The sequence below is a fragment of the Fimicolochytrium jonesii genome (assembly GCF_025526975.1).
Source record: "Fimicolochytrium jonesii strain JEL569 chromosome Unknown EV422scaffold_23, whole genome shotgun sequence".
Classification (NCBI taxonomy): Eukaryota; Fungi; Chytridiomycota; class Chytridiomycetes; order Spizellomycetales; family Powellomycetaceae; genus Fimicolochytrium; species Fimicolochytrium jonesii.
The window spans coordinates 263,895-283,728 of NW_026515690.1; the positions used below are offsets into that span (position 1 = coordinate 263,895).

Below are 19,834 nucleotides of genomic sequence, written 5' to 3' on the forward strand. Positions count from 1 at the left end.
GTCATGTGCGGCGGAAGCCGCGGGCTCGCAAACGGGTCCTGCGAGTCATATCCCATGGTATAGTCGCCATACCCATCCGCGGTATGCGTCGACATGTTGTCCAACGAATAGCTGCTGGCGACTGAAGGTGCACCGCGATCACTGTAAACACTTGCTGTATCGTGCATGGAGACAAACTCGTCTCCAAACGGGTTCTGTAGCGCTTCCTGGTAGCTATTGAATGGGTTCTCCAAATACATCAGCGGGTTGCCGTAGACGGGGTTGGTGTCGGCAAGCACCGGTGTCTCCGTTCCCATGAGATCGTCTCCCGGCGGTAGGGCCATGTCGATGAGCTGAGTATACGTGTTGTAGGGGTAGGCGGGGTTGATGTGCGCGTTCGGAGCTCTGGCGGCCATCTGGTTAGGTTCGGCCGCCACTGCGAGGCCGTTGAAGTCCATGAGGTCGCCCATCGAATCGTTGTTGCCGGGCCTGAATGACGCTGGGGTTTGCATGAGATCGACGTAGTACTGGGGATTGGACATGCCGGCGACAATAGCGTCGTCACCTGGGTTGGCGGGCATTGAGGGAAGTACCGGCGGAATGCACTCTGGGGCGGCGATGATACTCGATTGTCGTTGTTGTGCTGCTTGAGGAGGCTGGGGGAGTGGGGTTGCGTTGACGGGGGCATAGAGCTGCACATGCGATGAGAACTGTCTGGGAGGTAGGTGAGTTGATTCGGCGGAATGAGGCGAATGAGTATGGGAAGCACATTCCCAACAGTGTTGTCCATTGGAGTGTGAGCCGCCACATCGAGGTGTGGGAGGCTTCGGAGGGGCAGACTGGGAGGGTACGAACGACGCATCGACATGGCCGAATAATCTAGGTTTGATCGTCTGCGTCAGGTTGGGGACCGGCGCCCTGGCGGATTGGAGGTCCGACGGAGCGCTTCGGTGCTTGACGAGGGGATTGATCTGGCGTTCGATCGTTGGCGTGCCATACTGATGAGGTGCGCCGAATTGCGGTAGGCCGAACTGCGGTACGACCGGGAAATGCAGGAAAAGGGGTGCTGGATGCCCACTTGCCTGTTTCACTTGTTGTTTGGCGGTGGTCTCCTTCGGTTTGGGCCTTGGGGCAAACTCTGGAGGTAATCGTGTGGTGGAGTCGAGGTTAGAGAGGGAGAGCGTAGTGTGTGAGCGTGAGCGGTACATGTTGAGGAAGTTGATGTGGAAATTGAATGGAAGAATGTGCGAGGGGTTTCGGCTCTAGGGCCTTCGTTGGCGAGAGTAATCCCGTATGTAGCAGCTAGGAGATAACGGTGTGTCGACGAGAATGCTGTAAGGTCGACGCAAGGCTTCAGATGCAAGCATTTTCCGGCCAACGTAGGCTGCGAAGACCTTTTTTTTTCCTTTCCGAAGGAGCAGCTCCGAATCAAGATCTGTGCTGAGAAGTGTGATATCAGAGGACCAGAATCGGTTGATGCGTTGTTGGTGGAACGAGGAACTTGATGAACTTTATTCCTTCGGGGCGGTACAAGAGGTTCAACACCAAAACTTTTCCGGGGCGCTCGGGCTGAGACGAGGGTAGATATGTACAAGACGGCAAAAGGGTTGGACAAGTTTGAGGGGGGACAGACGCCGGATCTCAAGCTCAACTTTCCGGCGGTCGGTTGGATCGGCAAGGACGGCAGGTTTGTAACTCTTGGTGCCGTGGGTGTCGTCGGATTGACGCACAATTTACCTCGCAAAAAAAGGGATAGCGAGGGGTTGTATGGAAACTTCTCCGGGAGACGAGAGCAACGGGAAAAGACGAGGGTCGCACCGATATCGCTCTTCACCCTCCTTGGTCCAAAATTGAAAGATCCTTCGCTTCTTTCAAATTTTGAATATCGTGGGGATTCTTCTAGCGTCCAAAAGCAATGGCCCATGAACGAGTGAGCAATACGGTGTACGTTGCCATACACCTCGGAGTAGTGGTCCTACGACCTGTCGCGCCGGTCGCCTAAATCACGTCTGCTTATCGAGCATCGCCCCAAAGTATCCTCCGTTTGCCTAAACGTCTTCTGCCGAGGCTTGCGCCGGGTATTGGTTCACCAGCTTATCGACATCGCCCACTGGCCCATGTGAAGCGATGGTTTTTTCGCGGAAATCCTACACTTTTTGCGCATTCCATCGCAAAGCCGGGTTGTTCCAGGCACATACGCCGCTAAGAGACTCCCATACCCGGGCCCCGCTTCCGCGAGAGCGGATCTCTGCATAGCCTCTGTCGAGAGCGCGATACGATATCAATACCGCACACCTCCGTCACATACAGTCGTTCATGGGACGCCCTGCCTCAGCATCAGCGACCACAGAACCAAACCGTAAATCGACGGTGTGTGTGACCCAGCGACTCGGTTTCCAGGTACGAAGTTAGGACCGAGTTGGTGTGATTACGACATGCGCCGTCGGTGCGACGGATCCCTGCGAAGATCGCTCTATAGTAGTTCGTATTGGTTTTGGAGCTGGTTGTGCATGTAAAATAAAGAACGTATTATTGGACGTTTTGGGGCTATCGGGGGTGGGTTGTATGCCTTGCGGCCTGGCAAAATCCACGGAGGGTGTGAAAATACATAAACCACGGAAGCAACGCGTTGAACCATTTGCGTTGCAGATTCCATTTCAACAAACCCCATTGCAGCGATAGACCAGAACGGTCGACCTGCGAACCCCACTGTTACGCTGCTTTTCTGCGCGTAGATTACCCAGCATCCACGGCGACGAAGAAAGGATCTGTCAAATTGATGCGAGATTCACGTTCGGAAAAAACTCAGGGTTCTTGGCACGAACGGTATGTCATGGACAAAAGTCTCGCAGGCTAAATTATCATGGACATGTGAACGTGCACCGGCGGAACCATGTTAACCAACCAGGGGCATCGCGTATGGGCCTCGAGAAGTGGGGCTGCGTGCGGTGCGGCTCGTGCGGGCGTTGTCAAAGGAGATGAGGCTTTCGCTACGTACGGTCAGCGCGAGCAGCAACGCAATCGCCGCGTTCCTTGCAAATATGCGCAAATGGCCCTGATATCAATTTGAGATGCCTCCGAAGCCTCCATTCGTTCGAATATTGACCTGCACCCCTGAACACGTCCACGACGTTCGCTAACCTTGAAACGATGTTAGGACTCAACGCTCTTCGCGTTCTTCAAATTTGACACGGCAGAGATACGATAACGATGTACTGTACTGTACAGTACGTGATTCTGTTCGGGGCGCAGTTCACACGCATACCATAGCGCGCGCATTCTGCCGTTCTACCGACGATGCTGTGATTAAAAAGTTGAGGGAGCATGCTTGGATGTGCTATAGATGAAGAGATCCTCGCAGAACTGACTGCCATGGCGACCTCGACGGCATCTCATCATATTCAAACTTTGCAAACCACTCGACACTGCAGGGCTCCATCCTTCGAGGACAAAAAGGACACTGCTGTTACGAACAGGTTAAGACACAATGCGATATTTTAGAAATTTCCACAATTTGCGATGCACCAAGCAGAAGCGTCAGGGTCGTGTAACCTTGCAGCCGCGCGCGCGGGAAACTGTGAAATTAAAACAATGCCACAATGGGAGACGGCGGCAGGTTGGAGCCATATAATGTCATTACCGTGACCGTGGATTAGAGACTGATCGCCGATCTGGGAAACAGAGCTAAGCCTCGACGATGGTGGGCGTTCTATCACATGAGGCAATGCGGCCGCTACTTTTAGTGGAAACTCATATCGATGGTTGTCAAGTTGTCGGTACGTGTAGCAAATGAGAGGTTGCCAAGTTGCAGCCACCATGACCCGGACGACGTTGAATCCACCCGGCGCATCCGTCCAACTGACGCAACCGCCTCCAAGGACTCGAGACCCTCTGTACTGTAGTACATGTACTGTACAAAGCACAGGGCTTTGCGATCATCCATCAAGATTACACAGGGCGTCGGCCGACGGTTTTCCCTCGCATATTTGGCTGTGACTGCGAATGTGATAGCATCATGCGCATGTCAGGAGCTTGCGGTATTGTTGATCATGCAGCAGCTACGACGCGTAGCGCGCGACTTGGATTTTGTCACCTCTGAATCTCTGATCGACAGCGCCCGAGTCACCAACTCCGCTCGGTGCTTGCAGAGTTGCGCCCAGGGCTGGTGTATACAGTACGTAGGGCAGGATCAAAAACTCCTCGTCGGAGTCGTCTGGATGACAGGATTAAGTATTTAACTCCTGATCAAGTGGTGGTGATTCGTGAAGCATCCAAAGGACCCGAACGACGTTGCGACATCTCGGAGGATGACTCAATAGTACAAGCCTTCATGTTACATTTCTGTGGCCTGTATGTGTCATCGACAGATAAGTCACCCTGAATCTGAACGTTGGACGAGGAAGATTGAGGCTGACGGTCATCACTGACTTCTCAGAACACCCCGTCTGCAATGGCTCTGTGGCAGAGGCACACTTCAAAATCGCAATGTACAGTCAGGCACAATAAAGCTGGTTATCCCCGTACTAAGTCAGTGCACACGCGTCGCGCCGCCGGCCCAGCCGTGGATAACGAGCTTTATTGTGCCTGACTGTATGTGACAGAGCTTGTGCAAGTTGCATGTGTTTCGTGCAGCATTTCGCGAGCCCGAAACCGCAATGCCACGTCGGAGGATTGGGATGCTGGTGGGGGCTGGAGTTAACTTGTGCATCACCTCACACTGACGAAAGCCCGCTCTAGTACGACTGGGACAGTTGAGATCAAGATCCCGCGTTGCTGGAATCATTGAACAGTATGCGTCGCACCATACCATACTACCTCACAAAGTGCTGGGCGTCGACCTGCGCTTCCTCAGCCTGTTGCTCCGAAATCCGACGTTCCAATCGTTCCATTGGTGCAGGCAAGTTACGAACGAGTCGCACGCAACTGTTTATGGAGACTATACAGTTGATTTTATTCCGAATCACGTGATGAGCTCTCCACATCTCAGAAGAGACGAGATCTATTCGCAAAGTAAGCATCAACGATGGTTCAGAAAGGAACTACGTGGGTATTATCTTCTGGGGTGCGACTGCCGGGTCGTTGAATGAGTTTCACTGATTGACGGTTCCTTCGATATAGGGCGGACTCGTTTCTGGGGTTTCAGAGGATTCCCACGATTCCTACGGATAAGAAGGCGACAACAACACTCCACAGATATGACGAACTAGCTATCTACAGAACACAGCGGAAATCTTCCTTGAGGAGCCTAACCTTCGCTGGCAACTGAGCGGTTACCGGACCTCACCCCCTTCTCTTCTGGCGCCGACGGACTTCGTGTCACAGACCCCATAGTGAGCCGGGACGCAGTACAATCTGTACAAGGCATTCATATCGGTAGCGTTGGATGTCCGACTGCCGAGGTGGGGTTGTTGACTTAAAGGGCCTGAAGTCGTGAGGTTGGTTGACGTATGGCGGGAAACCCACAATCGATGGTTATTGGCCAAGCAAAACATCGACGACCCAGTTCAAACGGTCGCCAAGCGACAGCGCAGCCTTGCGATGGACGAGATCCGGGTGCCTCGAGAGTACATAAAGCGGCATCACGTGAGACCCTTGATATGATCAATAAGATGCGAGAGCACCTTGAAAAAAGGTTCGGGTGCTCAGGCTCCAAGCCATCGGACAGGGGAACAAGTTCCATCAGGATCGCAAGAAGATAACTGAGCTCTCCGAGGAGCATTTGAACTGCGCCATCGATGCGCTTCCTTGGGCGAGAATGCCGTCAGAGCGCGAGCCCCTTTCGTTGGTGCACCGCAGCTAGCTTAGACCAGGCTTCCCAAGCCGTCTGAGCTGTATGCACATGCATAAGCTGCGCCGAGCACATTTTGGAAGCATCGCGTTGAGCCCGTTGCCGGAAAGGGCGGCCATCGACGAAACTATGGTGGAGAATGGTTCGCCGTGCTTGGGTGCCTCCCCCGCTCCTTCCGGCGCGGAAGCTACACTAAGGCTGTTCATCACCGAACACCCTATGAAGGAGATTTAGGAAGCATCGCCGCAACTGGGCACAGCGTTCGCGACTGGACTAGCTATGGAGGCGTATGATGATTAAGCGGCTTTCCAAAACCTTGGACAAGTCCCATCAACGCTAAGGACCTGCAGAAGAATCGAGGAACTTCCGAGGAACCACCTTACCGGACTTGTGTGTTCTGAACGCAAATTTGCGTCAAAGGAAATCTCCCACGCTGTACAGTCGCTACCCGCCGTCCGTCGGGATGGGATCGTTCACATCTTCTATGAACGCAACAAGCGCTGGGTCCCGCGTGCTCGAGCTGGGAGCCGATATCCGAAACCTGAGACCACTCACTTGATCTGAAGATCCTATTATGGCCGGGTACTTGCAAATGTCTTGAAAGCAGTTCGGTATGAAGATAACACGGCAGCACCACAAGCCCCGCAAGCTCTTCCTGGTGGGATCCTTGTCTTCCCCCCTGCAAAAGAATTCTGGTGGAGCTTCTTGGCGGCAAGGAGGATTGGGACGTGTGGGACGACCTGCTTTTCAGCCACCCGGTGTTCCTGCAGATGCCAGTGAGCCTGAACGCTTGTTCTACAAGATGATTCGAGGGAGCCTGTGGCAAGCTTGGGAGAAGCTTATGCCACGAACGCAGGTAACCGCAGACAACCACGAGCGGTCGGCGTGGGTTGATCACGTCGTTGGCTGGTTCTCCCCTTTGCGATTCACGAAGCTTGTCAATTGGCGTTGGTGCGAATTCAAGTATCGATCGCGAGACGTCGCTATCCACACCGATCAGGGATACACCGTAGATCGCATGTAGGCGGATGTCTACCAAATACAACAATTACCACCATGCTCTGCTTTGCGACAGAGCAAGTCCTCATAAATGAGGCACAGGAAGACCCGCTTCTGTCGAATATGCCGCAATCGTGGTGGACGAGGCGCATATGCGCACACTAGTTGTAGACCCGTCTCACGGCTGCACTGTGCATCGCCATCACGATGTAGTTCAACCCACAGCGCCAAGAGATCAACGTCGTTCTCCCTGACGCGATTTACTGAACGGCCTCGCCGAGGACGTGAACGCCAAAAGTTGTTGCGATTGTCGTTGCGTATGCCTAGACGTACCGCGCGAGCTTCATCCAGATTATGGCCTACAATGGCAAAGGATGGGCGTGTCTGTAATTGTCGGGGTACGGGATGACAGATATACAGATCCGGCTGTCGAACAACTACCAATCACACCTAAAGATAGTCGAGACTTCTCCCACTGCTTTGTACGACGCTTTTTTTGGTGGGCAAGGGCCTGGCGTCGAGCACCACCGAAGAAACTCGATGTTCCCGTCCATTTCATCAAGGTGCGGCGAAGCAGCACAGCAAGGGTGCGAGAGCTGCAATGACCGCAGAAGTAAAGGTAGCGGCACGCTGGGCGAGGGTGCTGGGTTAATGATGGTATGCACCCGGGGAGATTGACATCATCACCCCCATATCGAGCACAACCCGATATTATCCGGTCGAAGTCCGCCGTGCCCGCCGCGAACAGGGCGAAGTTCGTTGCGATTCGCCAAACTCCCCCGCGAACTCGAAGAAGAAGCCAGTGTCATTCGCAGTTCGTTTGACACTCGTTTTTGGGATGGAGAATCCCGCAAAAACTTGAGGACCTCGTTTTTGGGATGGAGAATCCTGCAGAAAACCCCCACAGCGGCAGTGGTCCCGACCACCCAAATGCCAGGGGCGCAGTAGGCATCGTTTCTGTTGATTGGGTTCGAAGGCATCGAGAAGACGGTCACGATCATCAGCATCGTTCCGACCGACTGCCTCTCAATGTTCAGAGGATGGCCCGAGGCAGAACTTGGTTTTGTGTGTGCAGGGGAAATGGTCGTTGGGAACACCATTTGCGTTGACCAAAAGTAGCCGATGCGTTTCACTGACGAAGCTGAGGTGACCGTCGTACAGTAGCTACCGCACACGGCAACTTGGGAACACCTGCACGCGCAGGTCACTGGCGTATCATAATGACTGCAACTCGGATCGCACAGGAAGCAGGCGGGATAACCGCAGGTGGACAAGAAGGGACCAAACGGCCTCATACGGGCACGTATTTGAACAACGAAACGACAACGACAGAGGACAAGTCGCGACATGGGGAACCAGCACACCTCTCTCCCCACTTTTCCTCGATCGTTGTTCGTTTTCAGTTGTTGGAACACCCCAAAATCGATGGAAGGCGGCTACCGTCAGGTAGACGAGACAGAACATCGAGACCCTCAACGGAAAGGCATTCAATGTCGGATCCATCTCATCGTCACATCCTTTTTCTCTTTCTCTCATCACAATCGAACACACACAAGGTTGGGTCCAATACCCTCCGCAACCTGCTTTCCATCCGCTTTTCCATTCCGTTGAGATACGCTGCCCCTTCCGCTCACCAGCCTATGTATTCCGGAGCAAGCGCATCAGTTGCCCAATAAAAGTGACCGACAAGACGTCAGGCGACAAGCCAATTCATCAGGATCCGAATTTCCCTTCGTTTACGATCGATCTGAAGCGATACACGCTGTGGAAAGACGGGCTCATACCCGCCGACGCCATCTGGGATTCGGAAAATGATCTGCGGGAAAACGAATAGGTCGAGGAGGCATTAGGTGCGTCCATGGAGCCATCGGGATGTGCCGGGACTCATCGTCCACGTATACAAGGTTTGAAAAACGCTTCGCTTTTTTCAGATTTCCATCGCGCAGGGATGTGGGACAGGGATGTAGGGCCCCGTTCTGCTCGCCCCACCTGTATTCCGGAACGAGGACATTTGGTGCCACTTTTTACGGAGGTCAGAGAACCCAGGTTGCTCTCCGGGATGGGGGTGTTGGCGGGAGGGTTATGATTATGGCATCGCTGGCATTCTCCATATGTTCCGCGAAATCTCCGAACCTGGGGAAGATGACGGAACGATTAGCCGGGCAGCCGAAGCCATTGGGTGAACACCACCATGGCCGGATGGACGACCTTGAAGAAAGGTTCTCGCCTGGCAAACCCTTTGAGAGGGGTGGAAGGATTTCACACGGAGGTCTTCGTATCCGATGCAGGTGGTTCGGACACGAATGCCCATCGTTGTTTTACAAGCATCCAAGGAATATCGAACGGGTGTTCCACAGCACACAGACGGAAACATGTAGCCATCTCCGTCCAACATCACATTTGGGAGACATACACCCAGATCTGTCGTTTTCTTCCTGTGCCCTCGACCACGTTGGATGTGGTCCGCGGTCGTGGGTGTCCATCCGCTTCAGGCTAGCTGGCGTTACAGCTGTTGGCGGTATGCTCACAATACAGGAGAAGGTTGCACGCCGTGGGGCATCAACGCCCGACATCCATCTTGATCCCCCGGCTGGGTCATCAGATTCTATGCCCGCAACTCAAAGCGCCTCGACGGATGGTTCACAGCGTAGTGTTGATGTCTCAATCGGGCATGTATTCATCAAACACATGGGGTGGTTTGGCCGTTGAGTGTCTACAGTAGTACCCATCTATTCTCTTGCTTTGGACCGATTCCCCAGTTCCAAACCCGCTCTGAGCTCAGGTGCAGTCTCTAATTCCCCCCCCCCCGCCCCCCCCCCCCCCCCCCCCCCAAAAAAAAAAAAAATGGACAGTCCCTCCTTTCATCTTCCGTCAACACTGCTCGAAAAGTCCACCTCCCACATCAGACCCCGGCACCCCTCACAACCTCCCCCCTGACCTCGTCCACAAACCGCCTCAACCCCTCCTTCACAGGGCCCATATGCCTCATCAACGCCGGCATCAGCTCCACGCCAAACTGCAACACGTCCCCATTGCCAACCATCATCCGTTTCACATCCCTCTCCGCTTCCTCGCTTAACCGGCCATCACCGCCCCGTTTATCGCCCGCCGGACCGGTGACCAACATCTCGCAAAGGAGCGACATGTCGTGGTCGGTGGGCGTGAGTTTGTCCACCCCGTCGTCGGCGTAGGATCCGAGGGCGATGAGGAGGTGCGCGCGGGCGAAGGTGGGGGCGTACGGCTTTTGGAGGTGGGAGAGGGTGCGGGCAGGGAGGGCGGAGGAGATGTCGAGGGCGTCGTTGAGGAGGAGTTTTAGGTCTATTTTTGTGTGAGGCGGGGGGGTTAACAGTGAATGTGTGCGGGGAAGATTGGGAACACGATGGGGGATATGGGTTTACCTTCGATGTGTAGGGCGAATTTTTTGAGGTTGATGGCGTCGGATTTGAGGTGGGATTGGAGATCGCGGACGGTGTCTGGGATCCTCAACGCGGTTTCTGCGTCTGCGTCGGTGTTATCAAAATCCGCGTCCCAGCTTTCTAGATTCCCCTGTTTCTCCTCATCCTCCTCGTCATTCGCGCCGACCATTCCCCCACCTCGTCCCGCAGCCGACCCAAGTTGTCGCGACGCTTTGGCTTTGACAGAGGCCACGAACCATCTGTCCTCGTCCCAGTCGTCGTCCTCATCGTTCGTGTCGAGGAGGAGGGAGTCGTCCTGTAAGGCTAAGGAGGCGGTTGGGGCGGATTGGATGCGACGGCGGGGAGAGATTTTGCGGTCGGCTGCTTTTGGTTGTGAGGGATTCTTTGGGGTACGCATCTCGAGGGGTGGGTGGGGGGTAAGTGGGGGTGTGAGGAGCATGGGAGGGTCGGCGAATTTGAGAGGGGTGGGGGTGGAGATGTCTGTGAAGCCGAATTCGGCGTCGAAGTCGAGGTCGTCTGAGTCTGAGGTTGTGGGGGTGGGGTGGGGTGGGTCTCCGGATTTGGCGATGGCTAGCATCCGCGACGGTGGTGCATTATGCGGTGAATCGCTGGACGTCGCAGCAGCGGGTATGGATGGATTTGACGCGTGCGTTGTCTCGGCATTTGATATGGTCTCCGTCCCCACGACGTTAGGCTTCGCCTTGATTTCGTCTGCAATCCCACTCCTTCCCGGCGCAGGCAGCCCTCTCGCCCCGTCCGGAACACTCCTGCCCACATCCATGACGGCCTTCTCCGTCGCCAGCACACTCATGCTATGCGCTCTCCTATTCGCTCCCAGCGGCTGTACATTCGTTCCCCTTTGCTGCTGCTGCTGTTGCTGTTGATGCTGGTGTTGGGATATACTGGTCGGATTAAACACCACGGGCTGACTGTCGGCTTTGGTGCGAGGCCGGAGGTGCATTTTGATGGTTTGGAAGAAGGAGGGGAAGGAGGGGGTTGCTAGCGTTCCGGACGCTAGGATGAGCTGTGTGGGAGAAGAAACACGATTCCGAGGTCAATTCACGAATTGAGTTGCATATTGGCGAAAAAGAAGAAGCAAACCCACAGCGTTGATAGATTTCTTTGCCTTTGCTGCCTTTCCCGAGGGCTGGGAGCCGGGTTTGTCCTTTTTCTTGCCCAACATGCTTGCGAAGATGCCTGGGCGGAGTGCGGCGTGTGCGTGATGGAGTGGGTAGTGGTGGCCCGCAGCCAGACAGAAGCCGGCGACCCTGCTACTTGGCTATAGGGTTCTGTGATAGCGCCGGGAGTATCTGTGCGTGGGAATATGCGTTTGCTGCTGAGGCCGTCTGCGTTGGGGAAGACTGGGCGACGCGTTCGTTGACCCTCGTATGCACGCGTCCTCCGTGACTGCCATGGATGCACAGACGGACCCTTCCAGACTCCACTCTCCCCTCAAAAGGCCACCACCCAAAAGCACAAAAGAACAACCCACCCCGCATCTCGCACGCCCACATCCCACCAAACTGTCCACCCATCCCACCACCACCCAACAACCCACCAACCCCCTCGCAACCCAACCCATAACCTCCACCCCACCCGCCATCGCCTTCGACACCACAACCATCGCCGCAGCCTGGGACGCCACCCTCGCCGCGTACGCGGAACACGACCCTGCCAAGCGGGACGCCGAGAAGAATCAGCAGGCGGGGATCAGAAAGGGTGCGGAGGGCACGTTGACGCCAAATCTGGTCAAGGAGAATGGGCTGTGAGGGACGATATACGTTTTTGTAATTTCTTTTTTTTTGCCTGATCTGGGGGGAGGGGCCGGCGCAAACGAGAGCAGTTTTCTTTTTGGGGAGGCCATTCCCGTTGTACATAATCGAACTGCAGTGGGCATGAGGAGTTACCTCATCATTCCGCGGGTACATGAGTGGGACGTACCCACGAACAGGTACGTCCCTCATTTATAAACGAATTGCTGATCGTCCTGCTCAGGGCGGGTGGGTTCTGAGAGCCCAAGCATCGGGCTACCATGAATTCCGAATTCGCGAAACAGGATTTCGATCGGAGACGATGAAGGACAAGTTCTCCATCGCCATGGCTTTGCAGTGCGCGCAATAGAGTAGACTTTACATATGTACGTGTTTGTTGGATCCTTGGGGCCTTTAAGTAGCTGCGTCTCGGCTTTAGGTTGCTCAAGGAATAATACATCAATCAATCAATCACTCACCACTCATCACACACACCATTCACCCATGCAATCTCCTCGTCCCCGTCCCACTCCGGGTGCCCTTTGCGGCGTGCCTTCAACCGCAAAATGCGGTGCTTGCCCCACACTCTATTGCTCCAAAGACCACCAAAGGCAACACTGGAAGACGCATAAACTCACCTGTCCGGCAGCCGCCCGAACTCAGACCCACCCTCCACCACCACCTTTCGTCGCCGCCTTGACGCCCGCAGTCCGCCGCTTCAACTCTCTTGGACGACATCCTCTGGCTCCGTCGGGTTTGGTTCCCAACCATTGGCACTTCTCTATTCGACGCATCACCCTTCCCCCGGCGTCGGACGTACTGCTACTCGTATCGCCCCCATCCCGCTACATGCACATCGAGCGCCCCACGACCCCAACATTTATCTCGTCTCTCGATCCGGACGCTCGTGCAGCCGTGATCGTGCCGATGCTGCTCAAGGGCTTCAATTCCGGCTTGGGCGGCCCGGAGACTCGCGCGCCGTTCACGTGGGCGACGAATGACGTCGAGACGGCTAGGGCTGTGGAGCGAGAGCTGGCAACAGTGGGCGTGAGGAGGATCTGCGGGTCGTGCAGACGGGCAACAGGGCGGAAGACGATATTGCCGATGAAGGGTGGAATGACATGATGAAGACATTCCTTGAGGTGATGCATAGGAGCCCATAAAGCCAACAACGTTTGTGGCCCTGTGAGGTGCAATGTGAGGATAGTGAGAATGTGAGGTGCAATATGAACAGCAATATGAATGACAATATGAGCGGCCATGTGAGCAGCAATGTGAACGCGAGCATCTGATCTTTTTCTTGTTCAGAGATCTGTTCAAACGGTAGGTGAGTTGGGTAACGCTCCATCGTAGCGTTCAAGGTCTTCACACACTACGATAGTCAGCAGTGCAACTCATGATCGGTACCCTCGAACTGTCCAACATAAGGTACAGTACGTGCTGTTCCAGCGCGTAGATACATCCTTAGGAATTCTTCCCACAGGTTCATTCAATGCAGCTCCAATCTCTTGTAAATGCTGGATAGCAAGCTTGACTTGCGTGACTTCTTCACGATTGCTCTAACTTTCGCGATCATTGAGCGATATCCTCGAACGTCTGCACGGTTGCATCACAGATTCTGGCTCCCGTGTGCGGGTGCAAAAGACGGTCAATGTCTAGAACAATCGAGCGCAACTGCCTTGAGTATGGAGAGGCTTCTATTAAGCTCCCTAATGGAACCAAGCTACGCATTTCGGAATGTATGTATGCTCCAAAAGCCAGGCGAGATCTGATTAGCGCCAAAGACGTCAGAGACAACGAACTTCATTTCCGTTCTGGAAATGAAGCCGATGGCTCTGAGATGATCGTTCTCACAAAGAACGGATCCGACGTCGAGTATTTTAGGTCTCTAAGGGCAGTGGGCAGTGACTCCATGGAAAGGGATGTTAGCTGAGGATGTCCAGCCATCCAGTGTTATCGACATCTTCCCACTGTGTTGTGCAAAAATCGCCTTCACCCCCTGACGGCCAGCTTGAAATGCATTCAGTAGCTGGTTCTTGACAGTATTTCGAACTGGCAGAGACACAGAAGCGTTCAGGAAACGAAAAATGGCCAGAAAGCCAGTGGACTCCACGGCTGACAGTGGCAATGCGTCTGATACAATCCACTTCAAAGTAAGCTTCTGAAGCTGCTTCAGCTGTGCGGGTGCAAGATTGACGCCTCCCACATTTGGTCCTTGGAAAGACAGCAGGATTTGGATAGTGCCCGTGGATTCATGGGATTTGACATGCTTCCAGAGGTTACCTAGGTGCAGACGATGCGTACTGAGCCGAGCCGCGAGCCGTCATACTTGAGCCCGGCTGGAGCCGGAGCCGTTTTATTAGTGGCTTATAGCCAGCCGTTTGCCATCAACCTTTAAGTGAAACAACAAGTAAGAACGAGACTAAGTGAAGTTCATTTTTCCAGCGCTTTCAGATGTACTACGGGTGAGTAGAACTTCAAATCAAAAGTCTCCAGGCCTTTCTAAGGAGCCCACCACAAGCAAGTGGAGGGCACCAGCACGGAGAGTGCTCCGGTCGCAACCACCGCAACCACGACTACTCGAAGAGTGCATACTCATTCGTATGGACTTGTGGCGACGTGAGCGCGTTGTCGCTCGGCGCGATCACCCCCAACATCTTCCCCTCCAACGTGTTCAATGCCATCGGCGTAATCCGAGGCTGGCGAGCATGGGCCATGCACAGGACAGGGGGCGCACCGCATGACCCCCAACGGCCACTGCTTGCTGTCAGCTACGTACATATACGCCGTCATGTTCAAGGAGGCTGGACGGTGCTTCTGTAGGAGGAGTAGGATTGGGGTGAGGAAGGCCGAGTGCGTTTCTGTCCGCACATGAGAAGCCCGGTACAGTGCTCGCAACCCGTCGATTCCACATCCACCGTCTCCTATCATCATTCAACAGAGCAAGAAGCACGCAATCAATGTAATCAGAGCAATGTAAGAGTACCCAAGATTCAGTTTATTCCACTTGCAGAAATTCCCAGCTATATATGATATGTACAATATCTACAATTATGACAACTATGACAACCTACTGCCTCGGCTGCCCCTCAAACCCCGGCCCAGCCGCCCCAACCAGAACCGGTCTGAACACGCCCGTCGTGATGGCGATAGCCGCATTCACCTCCTCAACCGAGACCGCCCTCCCGCTCGCCTTCAACGCGCCCAGCTTGTCCAATTTGCCCTTGATCTGGGTACTAGCCGCGGGACATTTGAACGTCTGCAGGGTGGCGAGGGTCTGCTGGAACCGGATGAGGGTCGAGTCGAGGTCGGGGCCGGTGGGGAGATTGGGGTTTTGTTGGAAGACGGCGGCGGAGAGTTGGGCGTCTGTGACTGGGCATCGACAGGGGATTCGGACGCCGTTGACTGGGCCGACGGAGTCACCCTGGCATGCAGGGTTGCCGGGAACGACGTTTGTTGCGGGAATGAGAGATGAGGGCGCCCCGCCAGTCGCGGGAGGAGGAGCTTGCGGGGCCGGCGCTGGGGCAGCAGGAGGTGCACTTGCCGGAGGTGCTGGTGCATTATTGGCGCCAGGCCCTTGTTGAATCCTGTTGTTGACGCAGTGGTACAGTCCTTCCGATGGTTTGAAGCAGTCTGGGCCGCAAGGTGTCAGACTGGATGAAATATCAACAGTGATTTAGTAACAAGTACCGGACTTGAATATGATGATGGTTTGTTGAGCGCTGATTACATACCCAGCACCGCATAGAGTAGCGGGAGCCGCGAGTGCGGAAGTAGCAAAAAGAAGCGATGCGAGGAAGGAGATGTGCATTTTTTGATCGTCGTTGTGGGTGGATTTGGAAGATGTGTGTGAGTGTGAAGGGGGGGAGTAGCCACCACCAAGTCGTTTTATACCGGACCCTAACCCACATTGCGATTCCCTGCATACATGCATAGAGTGCGTAGATGGATGTGAGATTGACGGGAGGAAAGGGGAATGAACGGTGGGAGGCTTCTCTTGGGGGAGAAACGCGTTTCATGCGGGCATTATTGAGTACGTAAGTCAGCCGCAAGCATTTGGAAACGCGTTTGACAAGCGACGCGCTCGTTCGTGCCAACCCTCCCCAGTGTCCCAACGCCGGCTTCCGTTCTCGTGCACTCCCACCCTGCAATGAATACACATGTGTTGGATCAGACGTGTATTGGGTTGAAGACCTCACGTTCCCCTGCCTTAAAGGTGTGGGTGGGTGGGTTTCAAATAGATGTACTTACAACGACGACGGTGAAAGATGAAAGAAAAGGGGAAAGAGAAGAGGCGATGGGAAGGACATATCTAATCCTCTAATAAACCTCCTACTGATCACGTGCCTGTACCACTCAGCCGACTTTTACACCAAGGTGAATCCGATCATCACTGGAACCTCATAAACGAACGCTCCAACTTGAGCGATCCATGAAATTCAATGGGCTACTACAACGGCAAGGCTGCGTGATGTTTCGACCTCGAATCATACCAGCGGACCGCTTGGGACGCTTCTCGAGAGATTGCAATCAAAAGACAGTATGTGACACTCCGTATGCAGTCAGTCCTTCGAATTCGGCAGCTGGATACGTGCGCCGACGGCAATCCGAGCGTTTGGACCGCTGTATGCCCTCACGGTCTTCTTCTGCCGCCAGTCCCAGTGGTACTGATGCCAAACCGTATCCCTCCTCAGTCTCCTTCCGTGAACAAAGCAGAGACTCCATTCACTAACGAGGAAGAGTGGAATATGGTGCAGTGCCCAAGGCTGGCTTGCTTGGTTCTTTCCCCAATGTCGCTCAAATCATCATCTGCTAGTGATCCCACACAGATACGCCCTTCGTTGGTAATTTTCAGGGTATCGTGCTAATCACTCAACTCTCCCTCTTCCTTTTCGCTTAACGTGCTTGCGTCTCGAGAGGAGATGCTGACGCCGGCTTCTTGCCCCCCCCCCCCCCCCCCCCCGCCCCCCCCCGCGTAGGGTGATAGGGTCGCTGTCGAAGCCCGCAACGTCCATCAACCCGTGTGTGTACGTCTGATATCTACTGCAATGCATGGATCGTCACCCAAAGACCGCCACCGTTACCTCTGATAACTCACCACAGATGTGATCCCCTCTCCTACTCCCGCAAAGCGCTTCCTATTGTGGGGTCGAACGTGTCTCGTACCTGCGCAAACCCCCAGACCGGACCCATCGTATCCCGGGACAAATAGTGTTCAATCCTCCTCCCACAGCAGGCCTCCTCAGCGTCACTTGCCTGCAGGCTTCCAGTTCAGGGAGGTAAATGCTCAAGCTGTTTATGGCTTATTTGGGGTTTTGGCTAGGACCTACCCATCTTTTACATTGGGATTACTACATACCGAATACTCTTGAATTACTCCAGACGACTGCCGTCCGGGAGACTTCACTGTATCGTCCCCAGCTGGAGTCCAGAGAACTGCACCGGGGTCCCAATCAGACAGCGTGGGAAGTGTTCCGCAGTGAAGGTTTCTTTCGGAGCATTCGCAACCCCTTTCGTCCCTGTTGCGGGTGCCGTGGGGGCGGGTGTGGGACCGTCGTTAGAGTGCCGACTCCGCCTTTATACGCGGAATCAGGCGCTCGGCAGGCCCGCTGGGCGGAATCGCTGGTGTGAGAGAGTGCTGACGGTGCCAAACGAGGAGCTTCGTACTGTATCTGTGCGATGGACTGTATATATATGTATGTTGTTGCGCCCGAGCCTCACCTGTGCGAGCAAACGCTCATCCCGCGTGATTCCCGACGAGTCCCAACCCAGACGTCCCAGCAGACGCTGAGCAAAAGTCCCAACTCTTAGCATTCTGACATTCGGCACATCTCATACCCACCCACATCCTTCCACCCTACCCCAAAGATGCTAATAAAGTCATTCTCCGTCCGCTCGCTAACCCGCAACCTCGCTGTCGGCAACGGGTCGCAGACCAAACTGCCCACGCTCCAGACAATCGCCGTCACATTCGGGAACGACGCATGTCCCGCAAAGGGGGGGTTGAGGTGCGTTTTGACATGCCTTCTGGGGGGAAATGTGGTGGCAGTGGATGGATGTGCACTGGTGACCGGAGCGAGCTAGGAGTGTCATTCACTCCATGTACTGACCTCGCTCCCTCGCTCAATAGTTCGCTCTACGTGAACGAGCTCCCCCGCCTGCACGCCGCCAACCCGCACATCACATTCACGACCGCCGAGGAGGAAGCTGATCACTGCTCTATAGAGCTCATGTCCTGTACGTTGGTTTCGTTTCCCCGTTGGGACCGCCCCGTTGATTTCAGTCTGACTCACCAATGCAATTGGTCTTTTTGTAGCGGGCAAGGACCCCGTAACGCTGGATTTGCGGCAGTGCACGTCGGCTGGGTCGATGTATAAGCGGATCTTGGTGGAGGTTGGGGAGCCGGTGGCGTAGTAGGAGCATACCGAGAGATGTGGGCGCAGGGGAGGATGGTAGATGTATATATATAGGTGGGGTGTAATTTATGGAATAGAAGAATGAAAGTGATTCTGAGGGATGAAATGGGTATACGGGGTTCTGGGATGAGCCTCGTCGATTCGTGGCCGTATGCAGCCACCGTCATCGATGCATTCTAGAAACCGAGCACTCGATGCTCTGCATTCATATCCACCTCTCCATATGGCTGCGATGTCGACGGTGCATCTGTTATTCTTGGCGAAACGTCCGTGGTCTTCGAAATGACGGCGAGACAGAGAGCGTGGTGAACATGCGCGGGGCCAACGAGACCAAGCGCTGGGAACGCCCGCGAATATCAGCGTCAGCTTGCCCGGGAGACCCTAGTCGATACACAGCGAATCGAATGTGTTCCACCCGAAACAGAGCATGTCCTGGCACAGGAGGGGTTTTTTCATCAACGATCCTACACCAGCGCGGTGAGATTCCGAACCCCAAGCCAAGGCGTCCTTCCAGGACACGTCGCACACGCAGTGGCGTCGAGCTTCAGTGCTTTTCGGATTCGACGGCTGGCAATGGCCATGATGTAACATTATCTCTTCCAAGTTCATTCCCCATGTCTTCATCATCTTTGAAAAAGCGCTTCCTTTCCCTTCACCACACGTTCCACATATTTCACCCAGTGCCGAGGACTTCCTATGCTTTTCGCACCCGCGCGGTGTAAAGAACATCGCACACATCGCGAAGAACTCGGCCGTCCGCGTTCGTGTTCCTCCAGTACGGACACAAACACATAGACCACATCCGGTTCCTCCGCGCAGTCGGTGCCCGCCCTCCAGCGCTTCATAATATCATCCAAGCCGTGTATTTTGATATGTCTCGACGTCCAGGTGGCAAGTTCCAAGTTCGCGCAATGTTAAGCACTCGAAAGATGGCCAAATGACTCCAAATCTCTTTGCCGTTTTGGAGGCGTTTTTCCTCCCTCTTGGGACATGGTGTTTTACATGCCATCCTGTCTAGCTGCTTTCTTCATGTTCAGACTTGATGTTGCAGTTTGTTCGATCTCAATTGTTGGTGAGATGTCCCGTTCTTCTTTTCCTCGTTCCAGGATAACCCGCCATTGGCTTGGTGCTTTCCTTCCATGACCTGCTCGTAGCCATCATCGGCTGCGGAGGCGTGAGCACGTTGCGGGGGATTGAAGATTTTCAGATTTATGGCGCTTCGAGGTTGGGACAGCCCACACCCATGTGGCATTCCACCTCCAATATGAGATCCCTTCCTGTCGCGTGTCGCTTCTTGGCTCGGGAGTTCTTCCCATATCGCGGCATCCCATGGAATAGATTATGACATCCGCATTGCAGCGCTTGTTACCTATTCGGTCTTAACCCTAGGCTTCCGCTGCTGTGTCCGGAAAGATCATCCATCTGAAGAGACGAATCGCTGTTGCGGCACTCATTCGGTGATACATTGTTGCCCATGTCCTAGGC

General features: G+C 54.5%; 7 protein-coding genes across 7 annotated transcripts; 4 read left to right on the forward strand and 3 right to left on the reverse strand.

Moving 5' to 3' along the window:
• Positions 1 to 1,565: 1,565 nt before the first annotated feature.
• EV422DRAFT_508394 (uncharacterized protein) lies at positions 1,566 to 4,406 on the forward strand (the record flags this gene model as incomplete). Its single annotated transcript, XM_053068742.1, has 10 exons — positions 1,566 to 1,909; positions 2,290 to 2,349; positions 2,715 to 2,805; positions 2,888 to 2,978; positions 3,323 to 3,455; positions 3,481 to 3,595; positions 3,723 to 3,755; positions 3,927 to 4,153; positions 4,204 to 4,297; positions 4,347 to 4,406. The coding sequence occupies 10 exons, from the start codon at positions 1,566 to 1,568 to the stop codon at positions 4,404 to 4,406; spliced, it is 1,248 nt and encodes a 415-aa protein (XP_052923149.1).
• Positions 4,407 to 4,790: 384 nt separating this feature from the next.
• On the reverse strand, positions 4,791 to 8,302 carry EV422DRAFT_508395 (uncharacterized protein; the record flags this gene model as incomplete). The annotated part of the gene is made up of 9 exons (XM_053068743.1): positions 4,791 to 4,978; positions 5,230 to 5,331; positions 5,841 to 5,984; positions 6,323 to 6,799; positions 6,820 to 6,955; positions 7,100 to 7,125; positions 7,217 to 7,362; positions 7,454 to 7,907; positions 8,131 to 8,302. The coding sequence occupies 9 exons, from the start codon at positions 8,300 to 8,302 to the stop codon at positions 4,791 to 4,793; spliced, it is 1,845 nt and encodes a 614-aa protein (XP_052923150.1).
• A 74-nt stretch (positions 8,303 to 8,376) lies between these two features.
• EV422DRAFT_193387 (uncharacterized protein) lies at positions 8,377 to 9,514 on the forward strand. Its single transcript, XM_053065226.1, has one exon. It carries the CDS (start codon positions 8,639 to 8,641, stop codon positions 9,473 to 9,475), a length of 837 nt encoding a protein of 278 aa, XP_052923151.1. The 5' UTR covers positions 8,377 to 8,638; the 3' UTR covers positions 9,476 to 9,514.
• A 101-nt stretch (positions 9,515 to 9,615) lies between these two features.
• EV422DRAFT_538984 (uncharacterized protein) lies at positions 9,616 to 11,734 on the reverse strand. The gene is made up of 3 exons (XM_053071016.1): positions 11,288 to 11,734; positions 10,165 to 11,206; positions 9,616 to 10,084 (listed from the first exon to the last, which is right to left on the reverse strand). Exons 1-3 carry the CDS (start codon positions 11,363 to 11,365, stop codon positions 9,669 to 9,671), a joined length of 1,536 nt encoding a protein of 511 aa, XP_052923152.1. The 5' UTR covers positions 11,366 to 11,734; the 3' UTR covers positions 9,616 to 9,668.
• A 628-nt stretch (positions 11,735 to 12,362) lies between these two features.
• Positions 12,363 to 13,415, forward strand: EV422DRAFT_538986 (uncharacterized protein). Its single transcript, XM_053071017.1, has one exon. It carries the CDS (start codon positions 12,438 to 12,440, stop codon positions 13,056 to 13,058), a length of 621 nt encoding a protein of 206 aa, XP_052923153.1. The 5' UTR covers positions 12,363 to 12,437; the 3' UTR covers positions 13,059 to 13,415.
• A 1,494-nt stretch (positions 13,416 to 14,909) lies between these two features.
• EV422DRAFT_538988 (uncharacterized protein) lies at positions 14,910 to 15,986 on the reverse strand. Its single transcript, XM_053071018.1, has 2 exons — positions 15,668 to 15,986; positions 14,910 to 15,586 (listed from the first exon to the last, which is right to left on the reverse strand). The coding sequence occupies exons 1-2, from the start codon at positions 15,865 to 15,867 to the stop codon at positions 15,004 to 15,006; spliced, it is 783 nt and encodes a 260-aa protein (XP_052923154.1). The 5' UTR covers positions 15,868 to 15,986; the 3' UTR covers positions 14,910 to 15,003.
• Positions 15,987 to 17,708: 1,722 nt separating this feature from the next.
• EV422DRAFT_538992 (uncharacterized protein) lies at positions 17,709 to 18,448 on the forward strand. Its single transcript, XM_053071019.1, has 3 exons — positions 17,709 to 17,941; positions 18,064 to 18,170; positions 18,250 to 18,448. Exons 1-3 carry the CDS (start codon positions 17,802 to 17,804, stop codon positions 18,345 to 18,347), a joined length of 345 nt encoding a protein of 114 aa, XP_052923155.1. The 5' UTR covers positions 17,709 to 17,801; the 3' UTR covers positions 18,348 to 18,448.
• The last annotated feature ends 1,386 nt before the right edge of the window (positions 18,449 to 19,834 follow it).

Bases quoted from the DNA above. Each gene is read 5' to 3' on its own strand.
- EV422DRAFT_193387 (XM_053065226.1), top strand. From the start codon at position 8,639: ATGTGCCGGGACTCATCGTCCACGTATACAAGGTTTGAAAAACGCTTC.
- EV422DRAFT_538984 (XM_053071016.1), bottom strand. From the start codon at position 11,365: ATGTTGGGCAAGAAAAAGGACAAACCCGGCTCCCAGCCCTCGGGAAAG. The intron at 11,207-11,287 runs GTGGGTTTGCTT...TCTCCCACACAG, and splicing joins CAAAGAAATCTATCAACGCT to CTCATCCTAGCGTCCGGAAC. The intron at 10,085-10,164 runs GTAAACCCATAT...ACACAAAAATAG, and splicing joins ATTCGCCCTACACATCGAAG to ACCTAAAACTCCTCCTCAAC.
- EV422DRAFT_538986 (XM_053071017.1), top strand. From the start codon at position 12,438: ATGCAATCTCCTCGTCCCCGTCCCACTCCGGGTGCCCTTTGCGGCGTG.
- EV422DRAFT_538988 (XM_053071018.1), bottom strand. From the start codon at position 15,867: ATGCATGTATGCAGGGAATCGCAATGTGGGTTAGGGTCCGGTATAAAA. The intron at 15,587-15,667 runs GTATGTAATCAG...TATTTCATCCAG, and splicing joins GCTACTCTATGCGGTGCTGG to TCTGACACCTTGCGGCCCAG.
- EV422DRAFT_538992 (XM_053071019.1), top strand. From the start codon at position 17,802: ATGCTAATAAAGTCATTCTCCGTCCGCTCGCTAACCCGCAACCTCGCT. The intron at 17,942-18,063 runs GTGCGTTTTGAC...CTCGCTCAATAG, and splicing joins CCCGCAAAGGGGGGGTTGAG to TTCGCTCTACGTGAACGAGC. The intron at 18,171-18,249 runs GTACGTTGGTTT...GTCTTTTTGTAG, and splicing joins CTCTATAGAGCTCATGTCCT to CGGGCAAGGACCCCGTAACG.